Raw genomic sequence first — 26,705 nt, forward strand, 5'->3', positions numbered from 1 at the left:
AAGAGTAAAATATCTTCACTTCGAGGGGTTGTTAGTTACCCTTGTGGATAAGCCAAAGGGAGTGGGCAGCATCACTTCCTTTCCATGAGCCACTTCTCCTTGACCCAACTCACCCTTTAAAAATATTCCTTTGAGGGTAAAAGGAGCCAAGATTAGGCTCTGGGAGTGTGTGTAGTGGGGAAGAGAAGGTAGAGTCTTGGTAATATACCTACTGAGTAATCAGTCAGTCCTAAACCTGGGCCCACCCCTCTCTTTAATTATGGGAAATAGACAAGCCACTGGGCCCTGAAAATGAACACTTGGATTCTAGTCCCAGCTCTGCCACTGACCAACTACATGACTTTGGGGAAATTCTATCACTTCTGTGAGCCTCAGTCTCCCCATCTGGATCATCAAAGGAATGAGGTTAGATTGTCTTGAAGAATCTTTTTGGAATTCCATGACAGTATGTGTTCAATTAGCTGATGGTTTGAAGTTTTAACCAGTTACCAAAGAGGAGAAAAAATAAGCTATAATACATTGTGCTGTCTTGTGAGTACTGAAGTGCCTGTTACTAAAGGAGTTCAAGTAGATATGGATAGTATTTCTGGGCAACAGAAAGATGGGACTAAAATGAGTTTTAAGCTCCCATCTAATTTTAAGATTGTGTGATTCTGAAAATTGTCTTATAAAATGTGCATTTATATGTGAGATCATAGGCTTCTTGTTATATCAGTTTCACCTTTCCCCTGCTGCCCCACCACCTTTCTTAAGTAGGAAATATTTTGGCATCAATATCTCATCCTGTACAGACAGGCTTCATTCTGTGGGATTCTCCAATTCCTATTGGAAAGATAAATAGTCCTGAGATATACTTGCAAATGGCCATCAGTTTGTATGTCTGCTTCTTTAGAATATTTCATTCCATGGCCTATGAGGAAGGGATGGTACACATGATAAAATTTAGATTGTTGTGGGAGAAAAGGCACTGTTCTTATTGACAACTTCAGAGAGATAGCTATTCCAGATTGTTTGGTAACTTGGACAGAGTGGAGAGAATGTGGGGCAAGACCAAAAAAATCATTAATAAAAATAGGAAATAAAAACACTATGTATGACTGAAACATTATGCTGTATACCAGAAATTGACACAACATTGTAAACTGACTATACTTCAATTAAAAGCACATTTCCTCAAAAAAAAAAAAAAAAGAAAAAGAAAAAGAAAGAAATGAAAAAAAGAGCATTTGACTGAGTTTTATCTAGTTTCTAGCCCTGCAAAGAAATCATACTGTGAATCCAATTTTCAGCTGCAGGAACTTAGCCAAAAGTATATCCTCCTTGGGAAGCCAATGAATATCCACTCCCCAGCACTGCTGGTAGTGTAACTAATTTTTGGTGGTACCATAATTTCATGGTATCTTGTGGTGATCAGCAGATGAATATGACTCACTTTAGCTAGGAACACTATGGAACAAAACAGGGGCTTTGGGTATTGGTTGTTCATCTGGCCTATGGCTTGTCTCCAATGCCCTTTTCGCCCCAAATTTGGGTGGAATAGAAACAATAGTCATAGCAACCCTTCACATGTGTAGCACAGTTTGGAGTTTCCAGAGCACTCACACATACATTATCTCATCTTTCCCTTGAACATCATCCAGAATAGTTTCTGTACCTTTGCTCCCACTTGGGAAGACTATTTCAGCAATCATTAAAATGATATTTTCCCCCTCATAATCAGACCAAAGATTTCTGGCCTTAATTTCATCCCATTTCTTTTATTAATTATATCACTATATTCTTGGCTGCATAATTCTTTTCTCTCCTCCCTTTAACATTTTTTTTCAGCAGTTGCCAGACACTAACCAAATATTTATATATTTTTTAGGTCTTCTCCTTGTAAATTTGCAGTCTTTTAATTTATGTTTGTCTTTTTAGGTTCATGCTTTTTTCTTGTGAATATATGTGCTTCCACATGTTTTGAAAGGGAAACATTTTAACTCACATGGTTAACATTTGCTTTTGGCTGAATTGAAATAGTCAAGTTCAGCTGGTTATTAATTCTATCTGTACAGTGACAATTGCTATTAATAAAATTTTCTTTTCTTTTTCTACCCCAGCATCTTTATTCTTGCTGAGGCATTATTTGTTGTTCTGTACACTGGAGTAAAGCAAATATGTGTGGTACAAGGCAAATAGATGTGGCTTCTTTAGTTTTTCACAGCTTCCTTCATTCTCTTCTGTTACTGTACTAATCCTGACGTTATTGGACCAGACATTGCTATCACTAAGTTGAAATTCTTCAGCCTCTTTGGAAATGGAAAGAGAAGCTTGCTAAAAACTGTAACAACCACCTGTGATATCTGAATTATTTCAATTCCATGCACCTATTATAATATACTCAAACATTAAAAGGCAATTTACTGTGTTCACATACCCACAAAATACTGCATCTCCAGTCCTGATACTCCTTCACCTCCCTGTACCAACAGCTGACACTGTTGTTCACCTTTTACTTCTGAAAACTTTGTCCTGTACTATCCCATCCAGGGTCTATTCTTTCTTCCCTGGATGCCACTTCTTGATTGCTTCTGGCTGTTCTTCCAGCTTCATGTATGGATGTTCCTTAATGTTTTATTCTTGGCATTTTTCTTTACTCAACCAAGCCTCTGCCATGACTTACCTAGGCCAGTGGTTCTCAACCTCACAGAAGTTTTAATTTATTTGTTATAGGACATAGGTATTTTTAAGGTACCCCAGATGATTCTGATTTGCATCCATCAGAATCAGGTTTTTTTTATGCACTTGACCTATCTCTCTCCCCAAGCTATGTTCTACCTATTTTAATTGCCTGCTGAGCACTACCACTGACATGTTCCTCTCTCTCTTCCATCTGTCCATACTTACTTTGAAAAATTGAGTGAATTCTTTTTTTCTAACAAGCAAGTCCCATTTCACACTCTCTATGACCCTGAGGTTCTCCTGGTTTTCTAGGTAGAAACCCTCAGAATCTTCTCTGACTCATGTCTTTCTCTTGGCTCTCATGTCTATATAATTATAAGGTCCTATTGACTTTCTTTGTAAGAGCTATGTCTCCCACCATCACTTCATTTTTGTTCCTGTTGCTACCATCTTTGTCCTGGCCCTTATCTTCTAGGGCTTGAGCAGGAACCCTGTCTAGCCATTCTTTAAAGAACAGATTAATGTTTAGAAAATACCTTTTTGCCAACCTAAAATATTACTGATATAATATTAAATTTAAGTGACAGCCTGGGAGAACTTCCATTCCCTATTTTAGAATTCAATACTGCCTTGGAAAGCATGCCAAACTCATGGGTCTTAAATTACTTGTGAGTTCTGGCTTTATTTCTTACTAGTTAAATACATTTAAAGGTATTATTTTTTTCTTTTTGAGCCTCTAGTTTTTAATCTATTAATTGGTAATAATAATCCATGACTTACTCCCAGGGTTATTGGAAGGAAATTGTGAGCTAACTGATGTGAAATCCTTTCAAACTGTGAAGATTATTACCATTATTCTGTAGATGTTTACCATTCACTCATCCAACAAATATTTATTTAGTGCCTACTATGTGCCAGGCACTGTTCTAAGCATGGGGGATGAAGTAGTGAACACAAAAGGATCATGATCTCATGTTGCTTACATTCTGGTTGGGGGAGAAACAGGCAATAAATAAGTAAGATATAAAGTATGTCAGGTGGTCATAAGGGCTGTTGAGGACAATGAAACAGGAAAAGGGGGTAGGAAATATGGAGGAATATGGAGGGAAGTTGCAGTTTTAAAAGAGTGGTCAGAGAAGCCTCGCTAAGAAGATGTTATAAGATCAAACAACTGAAGAAAAGGAGGGTAGCCATGTGGTATGTGGTGAAAAACATGCTTAACCAAGGGAACAATGACTATGAAGGCCTTAAGGTGGAAGCATTCGAGGTCAGTTCAAGGAATAACAAGTGGGATGGCATGACTGTACTTAAGAGTATAGAGGAAGAGTAGTAGATCATGGGGCAAAGAGGTAATGGGGAGGTAGGCTGATCATCTGTGGCCTCATTGGCCATTATAAGGACTTTAGTTTTATTGAGTGTGGTGGAGAGCCATTGATGGATTTTGAGGTCGGAAGTAACATGATCTAACATGTTTTAAAAGAACCACTCCATCTTCAGCCCTTTTAACTCTATTGCACATTCTTTCCAGAAAAAAAAAAAATTGGGAAGGCCCCAGGTTACTTCCTCTCCAAGTTCCCTCTGAATGTGGGGGAACAGAAAAAACTTTTTTCTGACTACATCTTGTATTCTGGCAAAACAGAGAAGAGCCAAAAAGACCCCTTAAAACAGTGATTTTCAAAGTTGGCTGCACAAAAGAATCACCTGGTGAATTTTAAAAATTCCAAATACAGCAGAATCTCAGGAATGAGCCCCAAGTATAAGTGTTTCTTGAAGCTCCCAAGGTGTATCCTAGACTGAGAACCACTAGTCAAAGAAATTGGCCACACCTTCAATGGTACGATTGGGGACCATGAGTCCGGCACTAGGGAGGAACATGCTTCTGATGGTAGAGTTGGGCCTGGGACCTCTCACCATACTGAGGAATGCAAAATTCACAAATACCGGGGCAGGAGAAAGATACGATGCTTAATGGTTTGGAAGCAGGTTATGGGCAAGAGAAAGCTGGGATAGGAGTGGCTCTGGACCAGGCCAGGAAAGAGAAGGCTGAGAGACAGCACCAAATTGATAAAGCAACATCTGGATTATAGGCCAAAGATCTGAAAATGATGAGGGCATTGCACAGATTAGAAGCTTGATTTTCAAAGAAAGTAGTGTTCTCAAGGCCAGGCTGAGCAACTGCTTTGATTTTTGCCAGTCCTCTGTATGTGGATGACATGGTAGGCTCATAAGGAGAGGACTGGGTAGGGCATGGACCAGCTGCTGTCTTCCTCATCCTCTTTAATCCCACACCTCCTGCACTGCCCAGGCAAAACAAATATCTTCCATGAAGTCCTGAGTTCTTAATTTAGACCTATCATCCTGTTCTGCCTACCCATCCTAGATTGAGAGAGCATGTTTCACCCCACAGGCATGTGCAAGTTGAGAAGAGCAGCAATCGCAATCTACAGCCAGAGGCAGCTGCACTGGCAGCAGTTTGAGTACCTAACATTCAGCAGAAACTTGGCCAACATCAATTTTTCAGGGAAAAATGAGGTAATGTGGGGCTTATAATTAATGTAAGACTCATTGTTTCTCCTTTTCGCTGTCAACTTGCATTTTTATTCTTCTAGGTTATTTTTCAGGGAGGTAATCAGGACAGGGGGATGGACAGGGTGAGCAGCAACATGACAGAGACAGACAAAATAAGGAGACATTCTAGTCATCATGCCATTTGTCAGCTCCCCTGGTTAAACCCAATCAGCACTTACTAGATAAATTTGGGTGAAAAATTCACATTTGGAGGCATATATAAGAATATTCATAGTAGCCTTTTAAAATTTTAATTTGGAGAATAGCTTAGGCAATATCTATTAGAATGATACAGGGTATCACAGTGTTAAATAAAAAATTGAAGAACCAGCTTTTTAAAAAATTGAAACATAATTCACATACCACAAAATTCACCTTTTTTAAAGTGTACAATTTGCTGTTTTTTAGCATATTCACCAAATTGTACAACCATCATTACTATCTAGTTCCAGACCATTTCATCACCCCAAAGTGAAACTCACACCCAGTGGGTAGTTATTTCCCATTCTCTCCTTCCTCCAGCCCCTGACAACTACTGGCCTACTTTCTATCTCTATTAATTGCCCATTCTGGACATTTCATATAAATGGAATCATGTAATATTTTTCCTTTTGTGTGACTTCTTTCACTTAGCGTGATGTTTTCAAGGTACATCCATGCTGTAGTATGTATCAAGTACTTCATTTCTTTTTCTGTCAGAATAACATTTAGTTGTGTGGATAGACCACATTTTGTTTATCTATTTATCAATTTATGTACATTTTAGTTGTTTCTACTATTTTGGATTTTATGAATAATGCTATTAGGAACATTAATGTACAAATTTTTGTGTGGATGTACATTTTCAGTTTTGGAGGGTATATTACCTAAGATTGGAATTGCTAGGTCACATAGTAACTTTATGTTTAACATTTTGAGGAACTGCAAAGCCATTTTCAGACTGTACCACTTTCCTTTCTCACCAGAAATATATAAGGGTACCAATTTAGCCACATCCTTGTCAACATTTAATTGTCCCCTTTTTTAAATTACACCCACCCTAGTAAGTGTGAAGTGGGATTTCATGGTGATTTTGATTTGCATTCCTCTAATTGATAATGATGTTGAGTATCTTTTCATGTCCTTGTCCATTTTTATATTTTCTTGGAGCAATGCATATTCAAATTCTTTGCCCATTTTAAGTAGATTATTTTTCTTTTTATTGTTGAGTTGTAAGATTTCTCTTTATGTTCTATATATATCTTATCAGATCTCAGTATTTACAGTTTTTTTCCCCCATTATGTGGGTTATCTTTTTATTTTCTCGATAGCATCCTTGAAGCACAAGAGTTTAAATTTTGATTAAGTACAATTTATCTATTTTTTTCCATTTTGTTGCTTTCTTTCTGGTGTTATATCTAAGAAACCATTGTCTAATCCAAGTTCCTGAAGATTTACACCTACATTTTTCTTATAAGAAAGATTTTTTATCATAAAATTTTGTTTTCTTATTAAAAAAAACTCTTTTAAGAGTTTTATATCATTCATTTAGGGCTTTAGTCCATTTTGAGTTAATTTCATATATGGTTTGAGGTAAGGGAATGATTTGATTCTTTTTCATGTGGATACCTAGTTGTCACAACACCTTTTTTTGAAAAGCCTGTTCCTTTCCCATTTAATTTTCTTGGCACTCTTTTGGAAAATCAGTTGACCCTAGGATAGCAACTTTATTATAATGGCCACAAATTAGAAACAGCCCAATGTCCATTAACCAAAAAAAAAAAAAGGTATAAATAAACAGTAGCATGTCCATACAATGGTATACTACACAGCAATGGTAAGGAATGAAAGTTGGTACACACAACATAATGGATAAATCTCACAGACATTACATTGAGCAAAGAAAATCAGAAACAGGAGACTGGTCTTATGTGAACCCAATTTTTATGAAGTTCAAGGACTGGTAAAACTAATAATGGTGATAGAGGCCAAAATAGAAATTACTTGGGAGAAGGGAGTGGCATTGACTGGGAAAGGACATGAAAGAGCCTGATGAGGCAATGCAAAAGTTCTGTATCTTTATCTGGATAGTGTTTGAGTATATACATAGGTCAAAATTTTATAAGCCTGTCTATATTGCAGCAGTTTGGAGGATTCAGACACATCTTCTGTGATACTTTAAAAATGTATCTAGCCGCAGTTATAGGACACCTCAGAGAGCTCTGATTTTCTCAAAACCTAATTGTTCTCTCACCTTCTCTTAAAATAAAAAGCCAGTTACATGTGCCACAGGACACTGCTGAACAGAGGGAAGAATTTGGCATAAGGTCTGAGTTTGTCCCTGGATAATTACATTTAACCATTATTAGACAACTTTACCCATATAACCTGATTTCTGCAGAACAGACCAAATTCTCTGTGGTTTTCTTCTCTTTAAAAAAAGGTAACTTGTTAAACTTATAATAAAAGACAATTTAATTTGTGTGTTTTAGATAAACAGTTTGACAAAAGAGAGAGAAAAAAAAGTCCTGTGTTCATCCCCTGAGGACTTATATGGGGATTTGGCAATAAGACTACCTCACATAGACATGAGTTTCAAAGCAAGGTTAGAAGGACATGTTAAGATTCATGTCACATGACATTTATTAGATGGAAGGGGCTCTGGATACCAAACAGAATAGGGTGTCTCATACACCCAAAGGCAAGAACCAGCTGCCATGGAGATTTCAGATGCCTATATCAGGATCTTATCTCAAGGGCAAGGCTGCTCTTTGGCTCCTGCCAATACTTTTCTGTTTTTGTGGGCTAGGAAAGGATACAGGGGAGTTGTCCAGACCAGTATGCTGGCCCTGTGCCCATGACATTTAATTCCCTTGTCATCAGGGCTATGAGGACACTGCTAGTTTTTGTCCTTAATGAGAAGGGTGGGTAGGGAGGGGAACATGCCTACTGAGGCTGACATTACGGACCAGTAATCAAAACAGCATCGGGGGCATCTTCAGCTTGTGCAAAAATTGATTTTGTAACCTACTTTCATTTGAATGAACAAATGGGAAAGAATGGCCCAGTTGATGGTGGGGAAAGATGCATTCAAGCAAGGATGTCACCCAGGATGACTTACCCTATTGCTACTGGGGACTTTTGAGGGGAGGAGTGATGATCTCTTGAGGTACATATACACATTCTTCTCTCTTCTGACTGGAAACAGACACTTAGGACTTTCTGTACTTTGAGAAGCCACCTGAAGTTCACCTCGGTGTGAGGTTAAGGAGTGAGAAAAATAATCTTACTCTGCCTTCTTTTTGAGTAGTGCAAGCCCCATATATATCAGTTACTTACATTAAAATTCATTTTTGTAGAAAACTGTCTCTTTGCATCCTTAACTCTGTCATATTTTGTATAGCTTTTCTAATCCTTCAAAATGATTTGGTAGACCTTAGCTGGTTTAACCCTCCCAAGAGCTGTATAATATGGATAAGGAACATACTGTCCCCATTTTTCAGATTAAGTAACTGAGGCCAGAAAAGATAAAGTGACTCTTCCAAGCTCATAGGTTAGAAAGAAGAAGAGCCAAATAAGTTGACCAACCATCCCAGTTTGCCTGAGGCTGTCCCAGTTTTAACACTGAAAATCCTATATCCTGAGGAGGCTTCTCAGTCCTAAGCAAGTCCTGGATGCTTGGTTTGCCTATAGCCAGGATAGAACCCATATCTCCTAACTCTCAGACCAAATGCTAGTACCACTGCCCTATGCCATCTGTATTATGAGGACTATTATCTGAGTAGTGTTTCCCCTTCTCTACACCTTAGTGCATCATCACATTTCTTCATGCTAGGTCACCCTCCTCTCCTCCCACTCTTCCAAGGAAAGAAGCAATTGTAGCTAGTTGTCCTCAAAGGTACTTAAGAAAGTTTTGGCAAAGGAGAACCATGCTTTAGCTTTCTCATCCACAAAAGAATGATGATAATCTCTATATTACTTACCTCACATGGATGTTGTGTGGATCAAATATAATGGGTGTGAAAGTGCTTTCTAAACTGTTAATAGCTGGTCACATGTGAGAGACTGTGGTTATTCTCTACCCCCTAGACAGAAGCCAGTTCCTTGTATTATCATTCTCTTTCCAGTTAAGCAAGTGGTACAGCCACTAACTGTGTGAACTTTGGTGAATTCCTTGGACTCTGGGTCTCATTTTTCTTATATGCAAAAATTGGGCTAATAATAATTTTTGATGCAATTGTTTTAATGATTGAATGAATTATTACACATAAACCATCTAAGTGATCCTGGCACATGATCAGTGCTATATATGAACCAGCAGTTTTGGGTTGGCTTCCTCAATCTCTATAACCCAGAACCAGAGACTAGATTAAAAGGACCCATAAACCAAGTGACATGGAAGCCACTGCTTACTTTGCAATCCCTTTCCATTAGCTCCCTAGTTTTTATGTTCTATACCCACAGCCTTCCCATCATGGATTGCCAAGAAAATGAATACTGGGACCAATGGGGACGGTGTGTTACTTGCCAATTGTGTGGGCCTGGACAAGAGCTCTCCAAGGTAAGTCTGCCTGGTCAGGACACTTATTTCTGTCACATCTTAAGAATCTGTCTGGAAACCGAGAGGGTCCAGGATTAGGACAGTCAGCCCCATTTGTGGCTAATCCAGTTTAGCAGACAAAACACGGAATCCAAAAATTATGACGATAGCAGTCACAGCTCCATTAAGAAGTCAATCTGGCAGCATCATGGTCATGGGAAGTTTCCACGAGATAATAGGGTATATCAAGAGATGTGGAATGCAGAGACTTAAGAAAACTGTTTGGTATTAGAGACATTGTCAAATAAAATAGGGCCCACCCATTTGGGGTTCAGCAGTCAGGTACCAAGTCTTGGGAATGGGAAAGAGAGAAGAACTGAGAAGGCTGAAATGTAGCCTCTGCCCTAGAGGGACTGGGCCACTGAAGAAGCTGTGCAAGAGAGCATTAACGGATGCACAACTAGGGAGGGTCTAGAATCCCAATTAGCAATAAGGGTCAGAACAAAACAACCCACAAGGCAGGCATTTTATACTCAGCCCTGGTTTGCAAAGCTGGAACTTATTAATTGTTCCTGTTTCAGGTCCCTATTAGTCCCAGAGCCTGGAGGTGGTGTTAAATTTAGGGTGCAACTGGGGCCACAAAGGCTGGGAGAAGACAGCCAGCAGATTTTTTTCCCCAAATTTACATCTTATTTTATGCAGCTGTTCATCAATTTAGCAATCACTTATTGAACACCTACAAAGTGGCAGACCTGGTTGTAGGCACTGTGGCTATGGCAAAACAAAAATCTTTGCCCTCATGAACCTACCTTTTAATTAGTGAAGCAAACAATGAGTGAGATACATACATAGACAAATGAAGAATTTAGATATAGAGGTATGACAAGAATCAAATTCCAGTGATCTGATACAAGGTGACTGGGTGGCTACTTATATCAGGTAGCATGGGAAGGCCTCTCTAAGGAGGTGCCTTCTGGGGAGAGGATGCTAGTGCAGAGTTCCAAGGTAGGAATGAGCAAAGCACATTCAAGGAATAAGAAGGTAAGCATAGCTGATGATTGGAGAGTGAGGGCAGAGTGGTACATAATGAGTTCACAGAGGGAGGTATGGGTCAAATCATGGGGAGTCTTGAAGTTTACGATGAGAAATTTTCATTTTTTCCTAAATGCACCAGGAACACTTTGGAGGGTTTTAGGTAGGAGAGCGACACAATCGTCTGACTGAAAGAAAATACTGCAGTTATTTATCCCACCTCCTTCCTACCTCCCAATTTCACAAATGAAGAGGCTGAGGCCCAGGGATATCAACAAGCAAGCACTAAAATTTTAACTCTTTACATGTAATATTCTGTACAACAGTGGGGTGCCCACATAGTTAATAAAGGATCCCAAGACTAAAAAGTTCATCAGAGATCAGATCAGGCTGGATGTTAGGATGCACCCACTAGAATAAGCTGCTTGGCTTGGGAAAAATATCTATTTTAAATATCACATTGATTTTCATGATCAAGTCTCTGCACTCCCATAAGAACAATATCTTAGAAATGTTCCTGTCATGTACATGGCCTTTACCTTTAAAATAATCCATATTTACAAACCTGAGCTTCTCCAAGGGAGAAAAATAGGTCTTTCTGTCAAACTGCTGTTAACCAAACTCTCAAAAAGTGGCCCATGATGAAATGTACATTTGTCTAAACACCGCTCTAGTTGCTGTTTATTTCGGCACCACTAGAAAGCTCAGAGAAAATGAATGAATTACAATATTGTGCTCCTGCAACAGCTTTATATATAAACAGCCTGTACTTGTATAGCATTCTGTACTTTGTAAAGAGCTTTCATGTGCATTATCTCATTCGGCTTTCAGTTCCACCAAGAAAATATTGTAAGCCCCATTTTATATGATGAAACTAAGACTCAAAGAGGATATGTGACTTGTTCAAAGTCACAATGGTTCAGTAAAAATAAACATGAGCCAAATACACATGGGTTTGACTCCCAGCTTTGCTGTGGGCAAAGTAGTTAATCTCTGACTCAATTAGGGTGTACTAAGTTAAAAGTAACATAAAACTTAACAATGACTTGAACCATAAACACATTTATTTATGTAATGAAGTCTGGAGGCAGAGAGACTTGTGGTTGATTGCGCAGATCAGCAATGTTGTTAAGGACCTAGGCTTTTTTTATCCTACATCTTGGGCATCTTGCTATTTTGTCCTCATGCTTGTGGCCTCTTGCATGCCATAACTCAAAGCATTACATCTTCACATCATAGTCAGGAAGAAGGGGCAGGGACAAAGTAGCTTAATTTTTATCAGGGAAGAAGTTCTTTTTCCTAGAAGCTCCCCTGCAGATTTCCCTTTATATCTTAGGGGCCGAACTGGGTATTATAAGTATCTCTAAACTGCCAAGGGATGCTAGGATATGAGTACCTGTCAAACAAGAATGGGATTGTCATAACTGACTAAGATCAATCAAGAATCAAGTTTTGAGGCTGGTCACCTTGCCACCCAGGATGAAATCAGTATTATGTTAGTAAGAAAGAAAATGGACAATGATTTTTGGATAAGCAGCTAACAACATCTGAAACAGTCTTGTTTTTATAAGTTTTTTTTAATTTAGTTTCAAAGTTCACTCATGTGAATTGTAAACACCACTGTAAATCTTTAGAGAAAATCAGCACTATATCCTTGGGACATATTTTTATAAGTATAATTATCAAGCTAAAAAAGTATACAATTTTAATATTCCTGTAATATATTAGCATTTGTGAACTTTTTTTTACTAATTTTTATTACAATTACATTCACTTTTAACAGTGCATGGGATTCTTATATCTCAGAAGCCTTACAACCCATAAATAATTCATGTTTCTATTATCTATTATTTTATGTCTTTGTTTATAACATTAAATTACAATTTTGTGAGGACTTTATGATAATTTATTTACTTTTTTTCCTATTTGATAGGGGAAGATATCACCTTTTTTATGTTTTGTCTATTTCCAATTTTGTGAACTGTTTCTGATTGCTTGTTTTCCTGTTCTATTCATTGTTTATTGTTTATTCTTTACTCATGTAAGGCACCTGAGTAGACAAACATAGTAGAATATGGAGTATTTTTTAACTGTTTTATATAGTGTGTAATATTTTAAAAAATCAGAAATGATTTTGAATTTTATTTCATCTTCATCCCTTGACTATTTCATATATTTTCTCTCTGATATTAATTGGATGACATATATTAATAAGTACCAAAAATTAAAATATCTTGCATCCTCATGATAAGCCATTTTTATTGTGATTTGGGGTTAAATGCCTTCTTCTGTTTTATAAAGTAACATTTTATTTATAATAAATAAATACTCATAGCATTATCAGCATCAAAATTTATATCAGAGCAGTGCTAGCTTAGTAAAATTAATTAAGAAGATCAGTGTTTTTCTGGTTATAAAACTGATTAGTAGCAAAATATTTTGATCATTTGAAAGAAGTTTCTCTGCTTCATCATTAGGAAAGAAACTTTTCAATATAATTTTTTCATGATAATTTCTTCCTTTTTAACTTCTTAAGAAAAGTATCATCCATTTATAGTCAAGAAATTATTATCATGGAAAATTGGATAATGTTATGACAATCTCTGCTTTTAATTGGTGTCTTTAGACCATTTATATTTAAGGTAATTATTGATATGTTAGACATAAAGTCTGTCATTTTATTTTATTTTTTTCTGTTTCTTGTTCTTCCGTTTGTCTTTTCTTGCTTTCCTGTGGGTCACTTGGACTTTTTTTTAGGATTACATCTTGATTTATTTGTAGTATTTTTGTATAGTTTTCCTCGAAGTCATTCTGGGTGTTACAGTATGCAGATGTAGCTTAACATTCTCCACTGGCATCAACATCTTTCCATTTTGAGTACAGTATGAAAGCATTATTTCTACTTAGATTATTTTCCCCACTTTCAAATATCATTGCTTTGAGTATCAGATAATTTTGTGATTTTTTTCCTTTAATCATTAAACATGATTTATAAAACTCATGAGGACAGTTTATTGTATATACCCATATTTTTGTTCTTCCAATGTTCTTCTTTTTCCTTCCTAATACTTCAAAATTCCTTCCTCTATCATTTTATAATTTCCTGTTTGAAATTTACTGTCTGTTTGAAGATTCCCCTTTAGCCATTCTTTAAGGGTAGACCTACTAGTAACAAATTCTTTTAGTTTTCCTTTGCCTTAGAATGTCTTTATTTTCCCTTAATTCCTGAAAAAATGTTTCACTAGATATAGAATTTGCAATTGTGACAATTCTTTTCTTTCAGCACTTGAAAAATATTGACCACTTCCTCCAGGTCTCCATTATCATTCCTATTGGTATTGTCTTTAGGTAACTCATTTATTTATAGCTACTTACAAGATATAGCTATTTCTCTTTGTATTTAGTTTTCATAAATTTCATTATAATCTGTATTTCTGTACTTTTCTTTGAATTTATTCTATTTAGTAATCACTCATTCTCTTGAATCTGTAGGTCTTTTGCCAAATTTCTGACATATTTAATTTTTATCTCTTTGAAAATATTTTCAGACACATATTTCCTTTTGTTTTCATGAAACTCTGTTGACACAATTGTCTGATCCTTCATTACTGTCCTACAGGTCCATGAGGCTTTTTCACTTTATTTTCAGTCTATTTTCTCCCTGTTGTTCAGATTTCATACATTCTATTTTTCTGTTCTCAAGTTATGTCGTTTGTCATCTCTTCTCTACTATTGAGCTTATACAGTGAGATTTTTATTTCTATTTTTATTCTTATAATTTGTCTAAAATTACAAATTTTTATAATTCCTATTTATTTGTTGAGATTTTCTAATTTTTTTCTTTTGTTTCAAGATAATTTGTGATATCTGCCTTAAAATTCTTGTCAGATCATTCCAACATCTGTTTCATCTAAGCATTGGTCTCAATTGATTGCTTTTTCTTATTCATGTTGTATTTTCCTGATTCTTGCTATGGCAGGAGATTTTTTTTTCATATTTTGAACAATTTGTAAATTATATTAGGAGGCTCAGGGTCTTATTTAAATATTTTATTTTAGCAGGCAGTCACCTGTGTAGGTTTATCTCATAGGTCCTAGCCTACTTTTGTTAGTGTGAATATAATGACAATTTAATTTTCAGGGTCTTTGTGGTTGTAATTTTTGTCTGTATTTATCTGGTGCTGCTGTGGGTCTCACTACTCGGTCCTGGTGCTGCTTGAGGGGTGAAAGAAATTTCCCTGGGTCAGGTCACTGGTACATCTAGATTGGAGGAAGGAAGTTTCCGAACTGTGGGGAGAAAGAGCACTTCCCAGGCAAGACCACTGCTTGTGGTAGGATATCATTGCAGTGCACTGTGGCAACCTGTCTTTAGATGGGGGAGAAGAGTCTCCAACCCACAGAATAAAGAGGCTCCTTGAACTGGATACTTGTTGTTTTGGGATCCCCCTTGTACCCACTACAGCCTGGTGCCTTTGGTTGTAGATGTGGAGTTTCAGGGCCACAGTGAAGAGGCTTCCCAGGATGAGTCACTTGCTGTGACACACCATTATGATTCCAAGTCTGCTTATTTGTGAAACATAGATGAATAATGCACACCTTACAGAATTTTGTGGAGAATAAACAAAAAATAAGGCCATGAGGGCAAGACTTTTTGTCTGATTGATTCAGTTTAATCACAACATCCAAGATAACATCCTGACACATAGTAGTTGCTCAATAAATATTTTTTTTCTGAAGTGATGAATAAAATAAAGAGTCATGCCTGACACATGGTTGATTCTCAACAAATTCTAGCTTAGATGAAACAGATGTTGGAATGCCTAATTCTCCTCCATATGGGCTGTGCCATTTGCATCACCACCATTAATATGCTTATTTCCCAACAGCCTACCAACAGGCCATGTTGTCAAATTGTTGGATTTTTTTTCAATCTAATAGGTAAAAAAATGGTATTTCAACATAGTTTTATTTTTCACTTCCCTCATTCCTGTAAGTGAGGTGGAACATTTTTCATCTGGGTAAGAACCATTTATTTCTTTTTTTGTGAAGTGTATGTTTAGTTTTCTGCAGGATTGTGGTTTTCTAATTTTTACCAGTTCTATATATTAAGGATATTAATCTTTAGTTTGTTATATAAGATGTATATTTTTCCCTAGTTTGTCACTTGTCTTTTGATTTTACTTATGAATCTTTTACCGTGAAACACTTTTTAAAAAATTTTATGTGAGTAAATTAAATTCATATATCTTTCCATTATTGCTTCTGGACTTTGAATTACAGTTAAAAATATTTCTGAATTCCTAGATTAAAGAGTGTTTCACTTATGCTTTCTTTCAATACTTGCAGGTCTTCATTTTTTATATTTAAAATCTTTGATCCATTTGGAATTAATTCCGGTATGTATTGTGAGATATGGATCAAATTTTACTGTTTATCACATAGCTATATGCTTATTCAAAATGACATATTAAGAAGGCCAGCTTTTCCCCATTGATTCAAGCTGCTCCTTTTGTTTATTTGCTCAGCTCATTTAATCATAAAAAACCTATGAGTTAGGTAACATTATCTCTGATTTAATTGACAAGAAATTCAGGCCCAGTGACTTGCCTGAGGTCACATGATTTGGTCAGTGGTAGAGATGAGATTTAAAGCTAAGCCTCCTTCACCCTGGAAACAGAGCAGTATTTCACTACACTGTATTTTCTATTACTTTGATCCTAAGTTCACCCTCTAGAACAGATATGGCATCCATCACTATTCCAGTGCTTCATCTAAGGTAGCAGAGGCTCTAAGAAGCCCTTTGCCTTCCCCATAAACCCAAATTTTAAACAGAGTGGCCAGGATTAATGCTCCATGTGGTCTGTCAAATCCCTGGTATCCAGCAGAGAGCTGAGTTTTAGTGGAAGAGGTTTTTGCAAGTTAGGCTATAAGGTATTAGCTAAGGTCTTTTGACCTAAAACAATAAAACAAACAATTATTTTATAAGCAAAATTGCTTTATATTCAGGAACAGCAAAATAAATACAATTCAGTATATAAAAGCTATGGTGAACCACAGGGAAGTCTGGAGAAAAAAGAAAGAAATGTTCTTTCATAGAGAAGAAGGGGTAGTTGGGATGGGCTGTTATAAACAATATGTCCATTGGAGGAAGTTTGAAGTGTAGTGGCTTTTCATTGGCCGAGTTGTGTCAGTCTTTCACTGACTAGTCTGTTGCCAGACCTGGAGAAATACTTCCTTCCTATTTCTAGATAGTAAAGTATTAACCTTCTTCCTGTTGGAGATGTAAATATGTGTGTGTGTGTGTATATATATATATATAGTCTTCCTGTTAGGTCTGCAATTGATATTGAATGCTAAGGTTTAAGATCTCCCCTTTCTGGCCTCCCAACTCTATTTAAAATGAGATTTCTGTTTATTAATTTTTATTTTCTCCTTTTGATTAAGATCTTTCTCTGAAAGCATCACTGACTAGGAATCAGGTTTTTTCCTGGATTCAGTGACCTTTTGTCCCTTGGTACCAGAAAGGACCTTTCCTGAGTGTCACATCCCATATCAAAGGGAAAGTACACAGATTGGAAACCTGTTGAGGTCACATTCAAGTAACTAGGAGAAGTATTTCTCAGACATTTTTCATCTAAAGTCTATATCTTAGAATAATGAAGACAGCAAGAGCATACTCAACACTGAAAGAATTAAACAGGCACTTTGGGAAGACTGTCGAGGAATAAACATGAAGCAATAGCTGATGAACATTTGCAAAAACAGCGAAACTTCAAAGACTTTGTTTCAAAAAAAACCAGTGTTTTCAGTATTGTTATCTCAAAATAACTATTTGTAACCAAGTGTTTTATCAATAACACAGCCTATAGTTTGCAAATTTAGATATCACAAATTTGCATAAGAATCCAGACTCAGTTAATAGTCCAGGTGAAAGAGAGAGACTTCTGTGAATTCTAAATCTTCTAATAGGCCTCATCCAGGCACCTAGGGAAAACTGTCTCATCAGATGTTGTCATCTCCAATTCTGGGAAATTTTTCACCTTCAGGTCACCACATGGTGTTCAGCTCCAGTCATGATTTGGTGCTTTCTTTAGCTGTAGCATGTGAATTCCCTGGAATTTGGCAGCATAAGGGTTTATTAGCAGTACCTGTTAGAGGATTTCCAGTGAAATTGAAGATAGTTCTTCTGGAGGTGCGTTTTGCAATAGACAAAATCTCCAGGTTGCAAGGTGTGATGCTTAAGGAGAACATTGTGCAAAGATTGCTTTACAAGAGCATGATTATTTTTAACAGAAACAATTAGGCCTTTATAATATTGAAACATATCTCCTTTTATGAGCTACAGACAAAAGCTGCAGGGGGCAGGTGCTTTGAGCATCCTCTATCTCAAAGGGTAAGAATTTATGAGTTCCAAGTAGAGTAGATCTTAGATTTGGAAGGACCAATAGCAATGCTTTGTGCTTTAGGCCAAGGCATTTGGAGGACCTCTACAAATCTTGCCTACTAAGTATTAATGGTGCCATTGTATGTTTGACTAACCCTGAGAATTAAGGATGGTAAGCACAGTGAAAGTGTTGTAAAAATTGCCAAACAGCACAGACTTGTTGAAGTATCTGACCAGTAAGATAGATTCCTTGATCACTATGAAGTTTAAGAGGGGTTCCCTAGGTAGAAATAATTTTGACCAACAAAATTCTAGCCACAGAAGAAGCAGTAGCCTGTCTAGAAAGGAAAGTTTCAGTCCAGTGAGAAAAGATACAGACCATGATTAAAACATATTTATATATATGAGATGGGAGCAGCTGTGTGAAATTCATTTATCAAACCTCAAATGGCCCATTAAGCAATTCAGAATGTCCAGGAACATTGTGAACAGGTTTCCCAGGCTTGTATTTTGGATAGGTGGGTCAAATGAGGTAGGCACTTTTTGTGGCCTTATTAATGTTTCCCCACCAGTGTTGGTTCATGAAAGCTATCATTTATCAGTGGACCAATGGTTTAAAGAATGTACAGTGGTAAGGAGTGAGAATCTTAGAATTTCTGATAGGACTGATTTGTTATTTAGCTGAAACCAGAATTCTGTCTATTGAACCAACATTTCCTAGATTTCCAATATAGATTTTTTTTTTCCTTTTCTGGGTCATAGGGAAATTCTACTCATTTTTTTTCTAGATTGTTGTCTTGGGGAGCATCCTTTTAAACCATGACAGAGGCTTGGCCATTAGTTCCTTTGACAGCAGTATTTTTGGTGAAATATCAGTGAGACACTTTCTTCTAGCCTCTAGGGAGTCAAGCTTGGAATGCCCAGGGATCTTAGTAATACCTAAAGCAGCTGGCAAGAGTATGGCATTAAAATAATAGATTTTGGATATGAGCCATTTTTAATCTTTCACACAGTAGAGATAAGGAAATATCACTGGTTCCACACCATCCCAAAGTCATGGGTTACCCCAAATGCATGTTTTACCCTTGGCTAAAGCATGAGCCCAAGTAAGAGTGTATAATTCAGCCTGCTGGGCCTAAGTAGCCACAGGTAAAAATGCTGCCTCAACAGTTTCAAGAGGAGTTGCAATAACATACACAACATGATGTCTACCATTTTCATCTTTTAAATAGTAAACCATGAAAAATCTACATTGGGTAGAGGAATCTCCTATAAATTATTACTGGGAGTCAAATAGTAATCTGTCAGTGTTAAGCAATCCTAAGGGGTTTTGTCATTGAAGGAGGGAAGAAGAATAGCAGGGTTAAGGTTATTATAATGTGAAAGAGTTGTGCAATGAGCTAACTGCAAAATTCTTTTGCACTTAGCAATTTCAAAGAGGTAAGGTGATTGACTAAAAAGTGATGAATGTGATGAAAATTCAGGAAGGCGTCTACTGCATAGGATACCATGGTTATTTATTCCATAGCATTAACCAGAAGGGCAGTGGAAGGAAAGGCTCTGAGGCAAAGGGGATATCCCTGTGCCACAGGTCCAGCTGTTGGCTATAATAGCCTAATGGGTTGATGACAGTTCCTATGTTTTTGAATGAGTACCACTAGGGCATTCCCTTCCTTCTTAAATACAAAAAAAGAAAAGAAAAGAAAAGAAAAGGGAAGCTGATAATTAGGTTAAGTAAAGGTAGTCTCAATTAGCTTTTCTGTTTTTTATTCTTTTTCTTTTTTTTATTGAAGTATAGCCAGCTTACAATGTTGTGTCAATTTCTGCTGTACAGCATAATGCTTCAGTCATACATGAATATATGTATATTCATTTTCATAATATTTTTCACCATAAGCTACTATGATATCAAATATAGTTCCCTGTGCTATACATTATAAACTTTTTAATCTATTATATATATATATACCAGTCAGTATCTGCAAATCTCAAACTCCCAATATATCCCTCCCCACCTCCTTCACCCCTGGTAACCATAACTTTGATTTCCATGTCTGTGAGTCTGTTTCTGTTTTGTAAATAAGTTCATTAGTCTTTTTTTTTTTTTTTTTAGAATTCACATATGAGTGATATTATATGGTATTTTTCTTTCTCTTTCTGGATTACTTCCCTTAGAATGATAGTCTCCAGGTTCATTCATGTTGCTAAAAATGCCATTATATTACTATATATGACTGAGTAGTACTCCATTGTATAAATATACCACAACATTTTTATCTGGTCAACTCTCAGTGGATAGTTAGGTTCTTGCCATATCTTGGCTTTTATAAATAGTGTTGCTATGAACATTGGGGTGCATGTATCTTTTTGAATTTAGGTTCCTTCTGGATATATACCCAGGAGTGAGATTGCTGGATCATATGGTAAATTTATTTTTAGTTTTTCTTTTCATTATTCTTCTTACTATGTTTTATTGACTTATAGTTAGTTTACAATGTTGTATCAATTTCCAACATAGAGCATACTTTTTCAGTTCAACATGAACATACATATATATTCATTGTCACACTCTTTTTTGCTGTGAGCTACCACAAGATCTTATATATATTTCCCTGTGCTATACAGTATAATCTTGTTTAACTATTGTACATATGCCTGTCAGTTTCTAGAAATTTCGAATTCTCAGTCTGTCCCTTCCCACCCTATCCCCCCTGGCAAACACAAGTTTGTATTCTATGTCTATGAGTCTGTTTCTGTTTTCTATTTATGTTTTTTTTTTTATAGATTCCACATATGAGCAATATCATATGGTATTTTTCTTTCTCTTCTGGCTTACTTCACTTAGAATGACATTCTCCAGGAACACCCATCTTGCTGAAAATGGAGTTATGTTGTCATTTTTATGGCTGAATAGTATTCTATTGTATAAATATACCACTGCTTCTTTATCCAGTCATCTGTTGATGGATATTGAGGCTGTTTCCATGTCTTGGCTACTGTAAATAGTGCTGCTATGAACATTGGGGTGCAGATGTCATTGTGAAGTACAGTTCCTTCAGGATATATGCCCAGGAGAAGGATTCCTGGGTCATATGGTAAGTCTATTCTTAGCCTTTTGAGGAATTTCCGTACTGTTTTCCACAATGGCTGCACCAAACTGCATTTCCACCAGCAGTGCAGGAGGGTTCCCTTTTCTCCAAAGCCTCACCAACATTTATTGTTTGTGGACTTTTGAATGATAGCCTTTCTTACTGGTGTGAGATGATACCTCATTGTAGTTTTGATTTGCATTTCTCTGATAATTAGTGATATTGAGCATTTTTGCATGTGCCTATTGGCCATTTGTGTTCATTGGAGAATTGCTTGCTTAGTTCTTCTTCCTATTTTTGGATTGGGTTGTTTGGTACTTTCTTATTACATTGTATGAGCTCTTTATATATTCTGGAGATTCAGCCTGTGACAGTTTCATCTTTTGCAAAAATTTTCTCCCATTCACTAGGTTGTCATTTTGTTTTGCTTATGGATTCCTTTCATGTGCAAAAGCTTGTAAGTCTAATTAGGTCCCATTTGTTTATTTTTGCTTTTATTTCTATTGCTTGGGTAGACTGCCCTAGGAGAACATTGATGAGATGTCTGTGAGATAATGTTTTGCCTATGTTTTATTCTTGGAGATTTATTGTGTCTTGTCTCATGTTTAAGTCTTTAATCCATTTCGAGTTTATTTTTGTATATGGTATAAGGTGGTGTTCTAGCTTCATTGATTTACATGCTACTGTCCAGTTTTCCCAACACCACTGGCCAAAGAGATTGTCTTTATTTCATTGTATGTTCTTGCTTTCTTTGTCAAAGATTAATTGACCAAAAGTTTGTGAGTTCATTTCTGGGCTCTCTATTATGTTCCACTGATCCACATATCTTTTTTTGTACCAATACTATGCTGTTTTGATTATAGTTGCTCTCTAGTATTGTTTGAAGTCTTGGAGTGCTATTCCTCCAGCTTCATTCTTTTCCTACATTAATGCCTTGGCAATTCTGGGTCTTTTGTGATTCCATATAAATTTTGTTATAATTTGTTCTATTTCTGTAAAAAATGTCCTGGAAACTTTAACACCCCATTAATATCATTGGACAGGTCTTCCAGATGGAAAATAAATAAGGCAATAGAGATACTAAATGACATGATAGAACATGTGAACTGGTTGATATTTTCAGAATATACATTATTTTAAAGTGCTCATGGAACACTATCTAGTATAGACCACATACTAAGACACAAAACAAGCCCCAACAAATTTAATAGGATAGAAATTATTCCAAGGATCTTCTCTGACCACAGTAGCATGAAACTAGAAATCAACCACAGAAAAACAAATGAGAAAAAATGACAACATGGAGAATAAACAACACACTTCTTTTAAGCATTTTTTACTGATTTATAATCATTTTACAATGTTGTGTCAAATTGCAGTGTAGAACACAATTTTTTCAGTTATACATGAACATATATATATATTCATTGTCACATTTTATTCTCTGTAAGCTACCATAAGATCTTGTATGTATTTCCCTGTGCTATACAGTATAATACTCTTTATCTAGTCTACATTTTGAAATCCCACTCTATCCCTTTCAACTCCCCACCCCCTGGGCAACCACGAGTTTGTATTCTATGTCCAACAGTCTGTTTCTGTTTTCTATTCATTTTTTTTTTTAGATTCCACATATGAGCAATATCATATGGTATTTTTCTTCTTCTTTCTGACTTACTTCACTTAGAATAACATTTTCCAGCAGCAGCCGTGTTGCTGCAAATATGTTATGTTGTCATAATTTATGGCTGAATAGTATTCCATTGTATAAATATATCATATCTTCTTTATCCATTCATCTGTTGATGGACATTTAGGCTGTTTCCATGTCTTGGTTATTGTAAATAGTGCTGCTATGAACATTGGGGTACAGGTGTCATCCTGAAGTAGGTTTCCTTCTGGATATATGCCCAGGAGTGGGATTCCAGGGTCATATGGTAAGTGTATTCCTAGTCTTTTGAGGAATCTCCATACAGTTTTCCGTGGTGGTTAAACCAAACTACACTCCCACCAGCAGTGTAGGAGGGTTCCCTTTTTTCCACAGCCTCTCCAGTATTTGTCATTTGTGGACTTTTGATTGATGACCATTCTGACTGGTGTGAGGTGATACCTCATTGTAGTTTTGATGTGCATTTCTCTGATAATTAGTGATATTGAGCATTTTTTCATGTGCCAATTGATCATTTCTATGTTTTCCTTGGAGAATTGCTTGTTTAGCCTGCCCATTTTTGGATTGGGTTGTTTATTTTCTTCTTATTGAGTCGTATGAGCTGCTTATATATTCTGGAGATCAAGCCTTTATCGGTTTCATTTGCAAAAATTTTTTCCCGTTCTGTAGGTTGTCTTTATCTTTTAATTATGGTTTCCTTTGCTGTGCAGAAGCTTCTGAGTTTCATTAGGTCCCATTTGTTTATTTTTTAAAACATTTTTTATTGATTTATAATCATTTTACAATGTTGTGCTGTGCCATTTGTTTATTCTTGCTTTTATGTCTTCCAAGAGATAATTTTTTGAGATGTATGTCAGATAATGTTTTGCCTATATTTTCCTCTAGGAGGTTTATTGTATCTTGTCTTATATTTAAGTCTTTGATCCATCTTGAGTTGATTGTTGTGTACGGTGTCAGGGAGTGTTCTAGCTACATTGCTTTACATGTGGCTGTCCAGTTTTTCCAACATCATTTGCTGAAGAGACTGTCTTTATTCCATTGTATATTTTTGCCTCCTTCGTCGAAGATTAGTTGACCAAAAGTTTGTGGGTTCATTTCTGGGCTCTCTATTCTGTTCCATTGGTCTATATGTCTGTTTTTGTATCAATACCATGCTGTCTTGATGACTGTAGCTCTATAGTATTGTCTGAAGTCTGGGGGTGATATTCCTCCGGCCTCATTCTTTCTTTTCAGTAATACTTTGGCAATTCTAGGTGTTTGATGGTTCCATATAAATTTTATTCTGATTTGTTGTAGTTCTGTGAAATATGTCCTGGGTAATTTGATAGGGATTGCATTAAACCTGTAGATTGCCTTGGGCAGTGTGACCATTTTAACAATATTGATTCTTCCAATCCAAGAGCATGGGATATCTTCCATTTTTTAAAGTCTTCTTTAATTTTCTTCATCAATGGTTTATAGTTTTCTGTGTATAATTCTTTCACCTCCTTGGTTAGATTTATTCCAAGGTATTTTAGTACTTTGGGCGCTATTTTAAAGGGGATTGTTTCTTTACTTTCTTTTTCTGTTGAGTCATCATTACTGTAAAGAAATGCCACTGATTTTTTAACATTAATCTTGTAACCTGCTACCTTCCTGAATTCTTCAATCAGTTCTGGCAGTTTTTGTGTAAACCTTTTAGACTTTTCTATATATAGTAACCTATCATCAGCATATAGCGACACTTTTAACTCTTCTTTTCCAATTTGGATCCTTTTTATTTCTCTTTCTCACCTGATTGCTGTGGCTAGGACTTCCAAGACTATGTTGAATAGCAGTGGTGATGGTGGGCATCCTTGACTTGTCCCAGATTTTAGTGGGAAGCTTTTGAGTCTTTCACCGTTGAGTACTATGCTGACTGTAGGTTTGTCATATATAGCTTTTATGATGTTGAAATATGTTCCCTCTATACCCACGTTGGTGAGAGTTTTTATCATAAATGGGTGTTGAATTTTATCAAATGCTTTTTCTGCATTGATTGAGATGATCATGTGGTTTTTTGTCCTTTCTCTTGTTGATGATGTATTACATTGACTGATTTGTGTATGTTAAACCACCCTTGTGTCACTGGGATGAACCCCACTTGGTCATAATGTATAATCTTTTTTATGTGTTGTTGGATTGTATTTGCTAATATTTTGGTAGGGATCTTGGCATCTATGTTCATCAATGTTTTTGAGGTATAATTCTATTTTTTGGCAGTGTCTTTGCCTGGTTTTGATATGAGGGTGACAGTGGCTTCATAGAATGAGTTTGGAAGTATTCTCTCCTTTTCAATCTTCTGGAAAAGTTTGAGAAGTACTGGTATGAGTTCTTCTTTTTATGTTTGGTAAAATTCCCTGGTGAAGCAATCCGGTCCTGGACTTTTATTTGTAGAGTGGTTTTTTATTGCTAATTCGATTTCACTTGTAATGATTGGTTTGTTCAAGTGGTCAGTTTCTTCTTGGTTTAGTCTTATGGATTGTAAATTTCCAGAAATTTTTCTGTCTCCTCTAGGTTATCCATTTTGGTTCCATAAAGTTTTTCATAATGTTCTTGTATAATATTCTGTTTTTCTATTTTATTTGTTGTAATTTCTCCATTATCTTTTCTTATTTTGTTAATTTGTCCTCTATCTTTTTTCCTCTGTGTGAGTTTGGTGAGTGGTTTGTCGATTTTATTTACTTTTTCAGAAAAAAAAACAGCTTTTGGTTTCATGGATTTTTTCTATTTTTTTAAAATCTCCATTTTATGTATCTCCTCCCTGATCTTTATTATTTCCTTCTTTCTGCTGCCTTTTGGGTTTTTTTCCTCTTATTTTTCTAATTCCTTTATCTGGTGGGTTAGATTGTTTGAGATTGTTCTTCTTTTTTGAGGAAGGCCTGTATCACTATAAACTTCCCTCTTAGCACTGCCTTTGCTGTGTCTAAATTTTGTGTGGTTGTGTTTTCATTATCATTTGTCTCAAGGTATTTTTTTAAATTTCAACTTTGAGTTCATCATTGAAGCATTGCTTTTTTAATACCATGTTGTTTACTCTTCATGCTTTCCTTTTTTCTTCTTTGTTTCTCTGTAGTTTTTTTCTTGTTTTTTGGCATTGTGGTCAGTAAAATGCTTTAGATAATTTCTATCTTCTTAAAATTGTTGAGGCTTCTATTGTGCCCAAGTACATGATCAGTCCTAGAAAATGTTCCATGTGCACTTGAAAATAATGTGTATCCTATTTTGGGGGGGTTGTGATGTTCTGAAAATACCCACCAAGCCTAATTTTTCTATTGCATTATTTAATTTCTCTGTTGCCTCATTTAGTTTCTGTGTGGAAGATCTGTCTAGGGATGTTAATGTGGTGGTGAATCTCCAACTATGGTTGTATTCCCATCAATATCCCCCTTTACCTCTGTTAGTAATTGTTTTATGTACTTAGTGCTCCTATTTTGGGTGCATATATATTAACAAGTTTAATATCCTGATCTTGTATTATTATTATTATTATTATATATTATTATATCCTTTAATCATTATAAAATGTTCTTATTTATCTTTCCTGATGGCCTTTGTTTTAAAGTCTATTTTGTCTGAAATCAATACTGCTACACCTGCTTTTTTGCTTTTACATTTGCATGGAATATCCTTTTCTGTCCTTTCACTCTCAACCTATATGTGTCCTTCTCCCTAAAGTGTGTCTTTTGTATGCAGCGTATTGAATGTTCTTGCTTTATTATCCAGGGGGCCACTCTATGTCTTTTGACTGGAGCATTTAGTCCAT

At 36.1% G+C, this 26,705-nt stretch overlaps 1 protein-coding gene across 1 annotated transcript in view; it reads left to right on the plus strand.

Moving 5' to 3' along the window:
• EDA2R (ectodysplasin A2 receptor) overlaps nt 1–26,705 on the plus strand; it is a 126,629-nt gene that overhangs the window by 54,940 nt on the left and 44,984 nt on the right. The window contains exon 6 of the mRNA XM_064483082.1: nt 9,673–9,769. Coding sequence (XP_064339152.1) covers nt 9,673–9,769 — 97 coding nt within the window. The remainder of the gene's footprint in view (nt 1–9,672; nt 9,770–26,705) is intronic.

The sequence above is a fragment of the Camelus dromedarius genome, chromosome X, assembly GCF_036321535.1.
Source record: "Camelus dromedarius isolate mCamDro1 chromosome X, mCamDro1.pat, whole genome shotgun sequence".
In the NCBI taxonomy this organism is placed as follows: Eukaryota; Metazoa; Chordata; class Mammalia; order Artiodactyla; family Camelidae; genus Camelus; species Camelus dromedarius.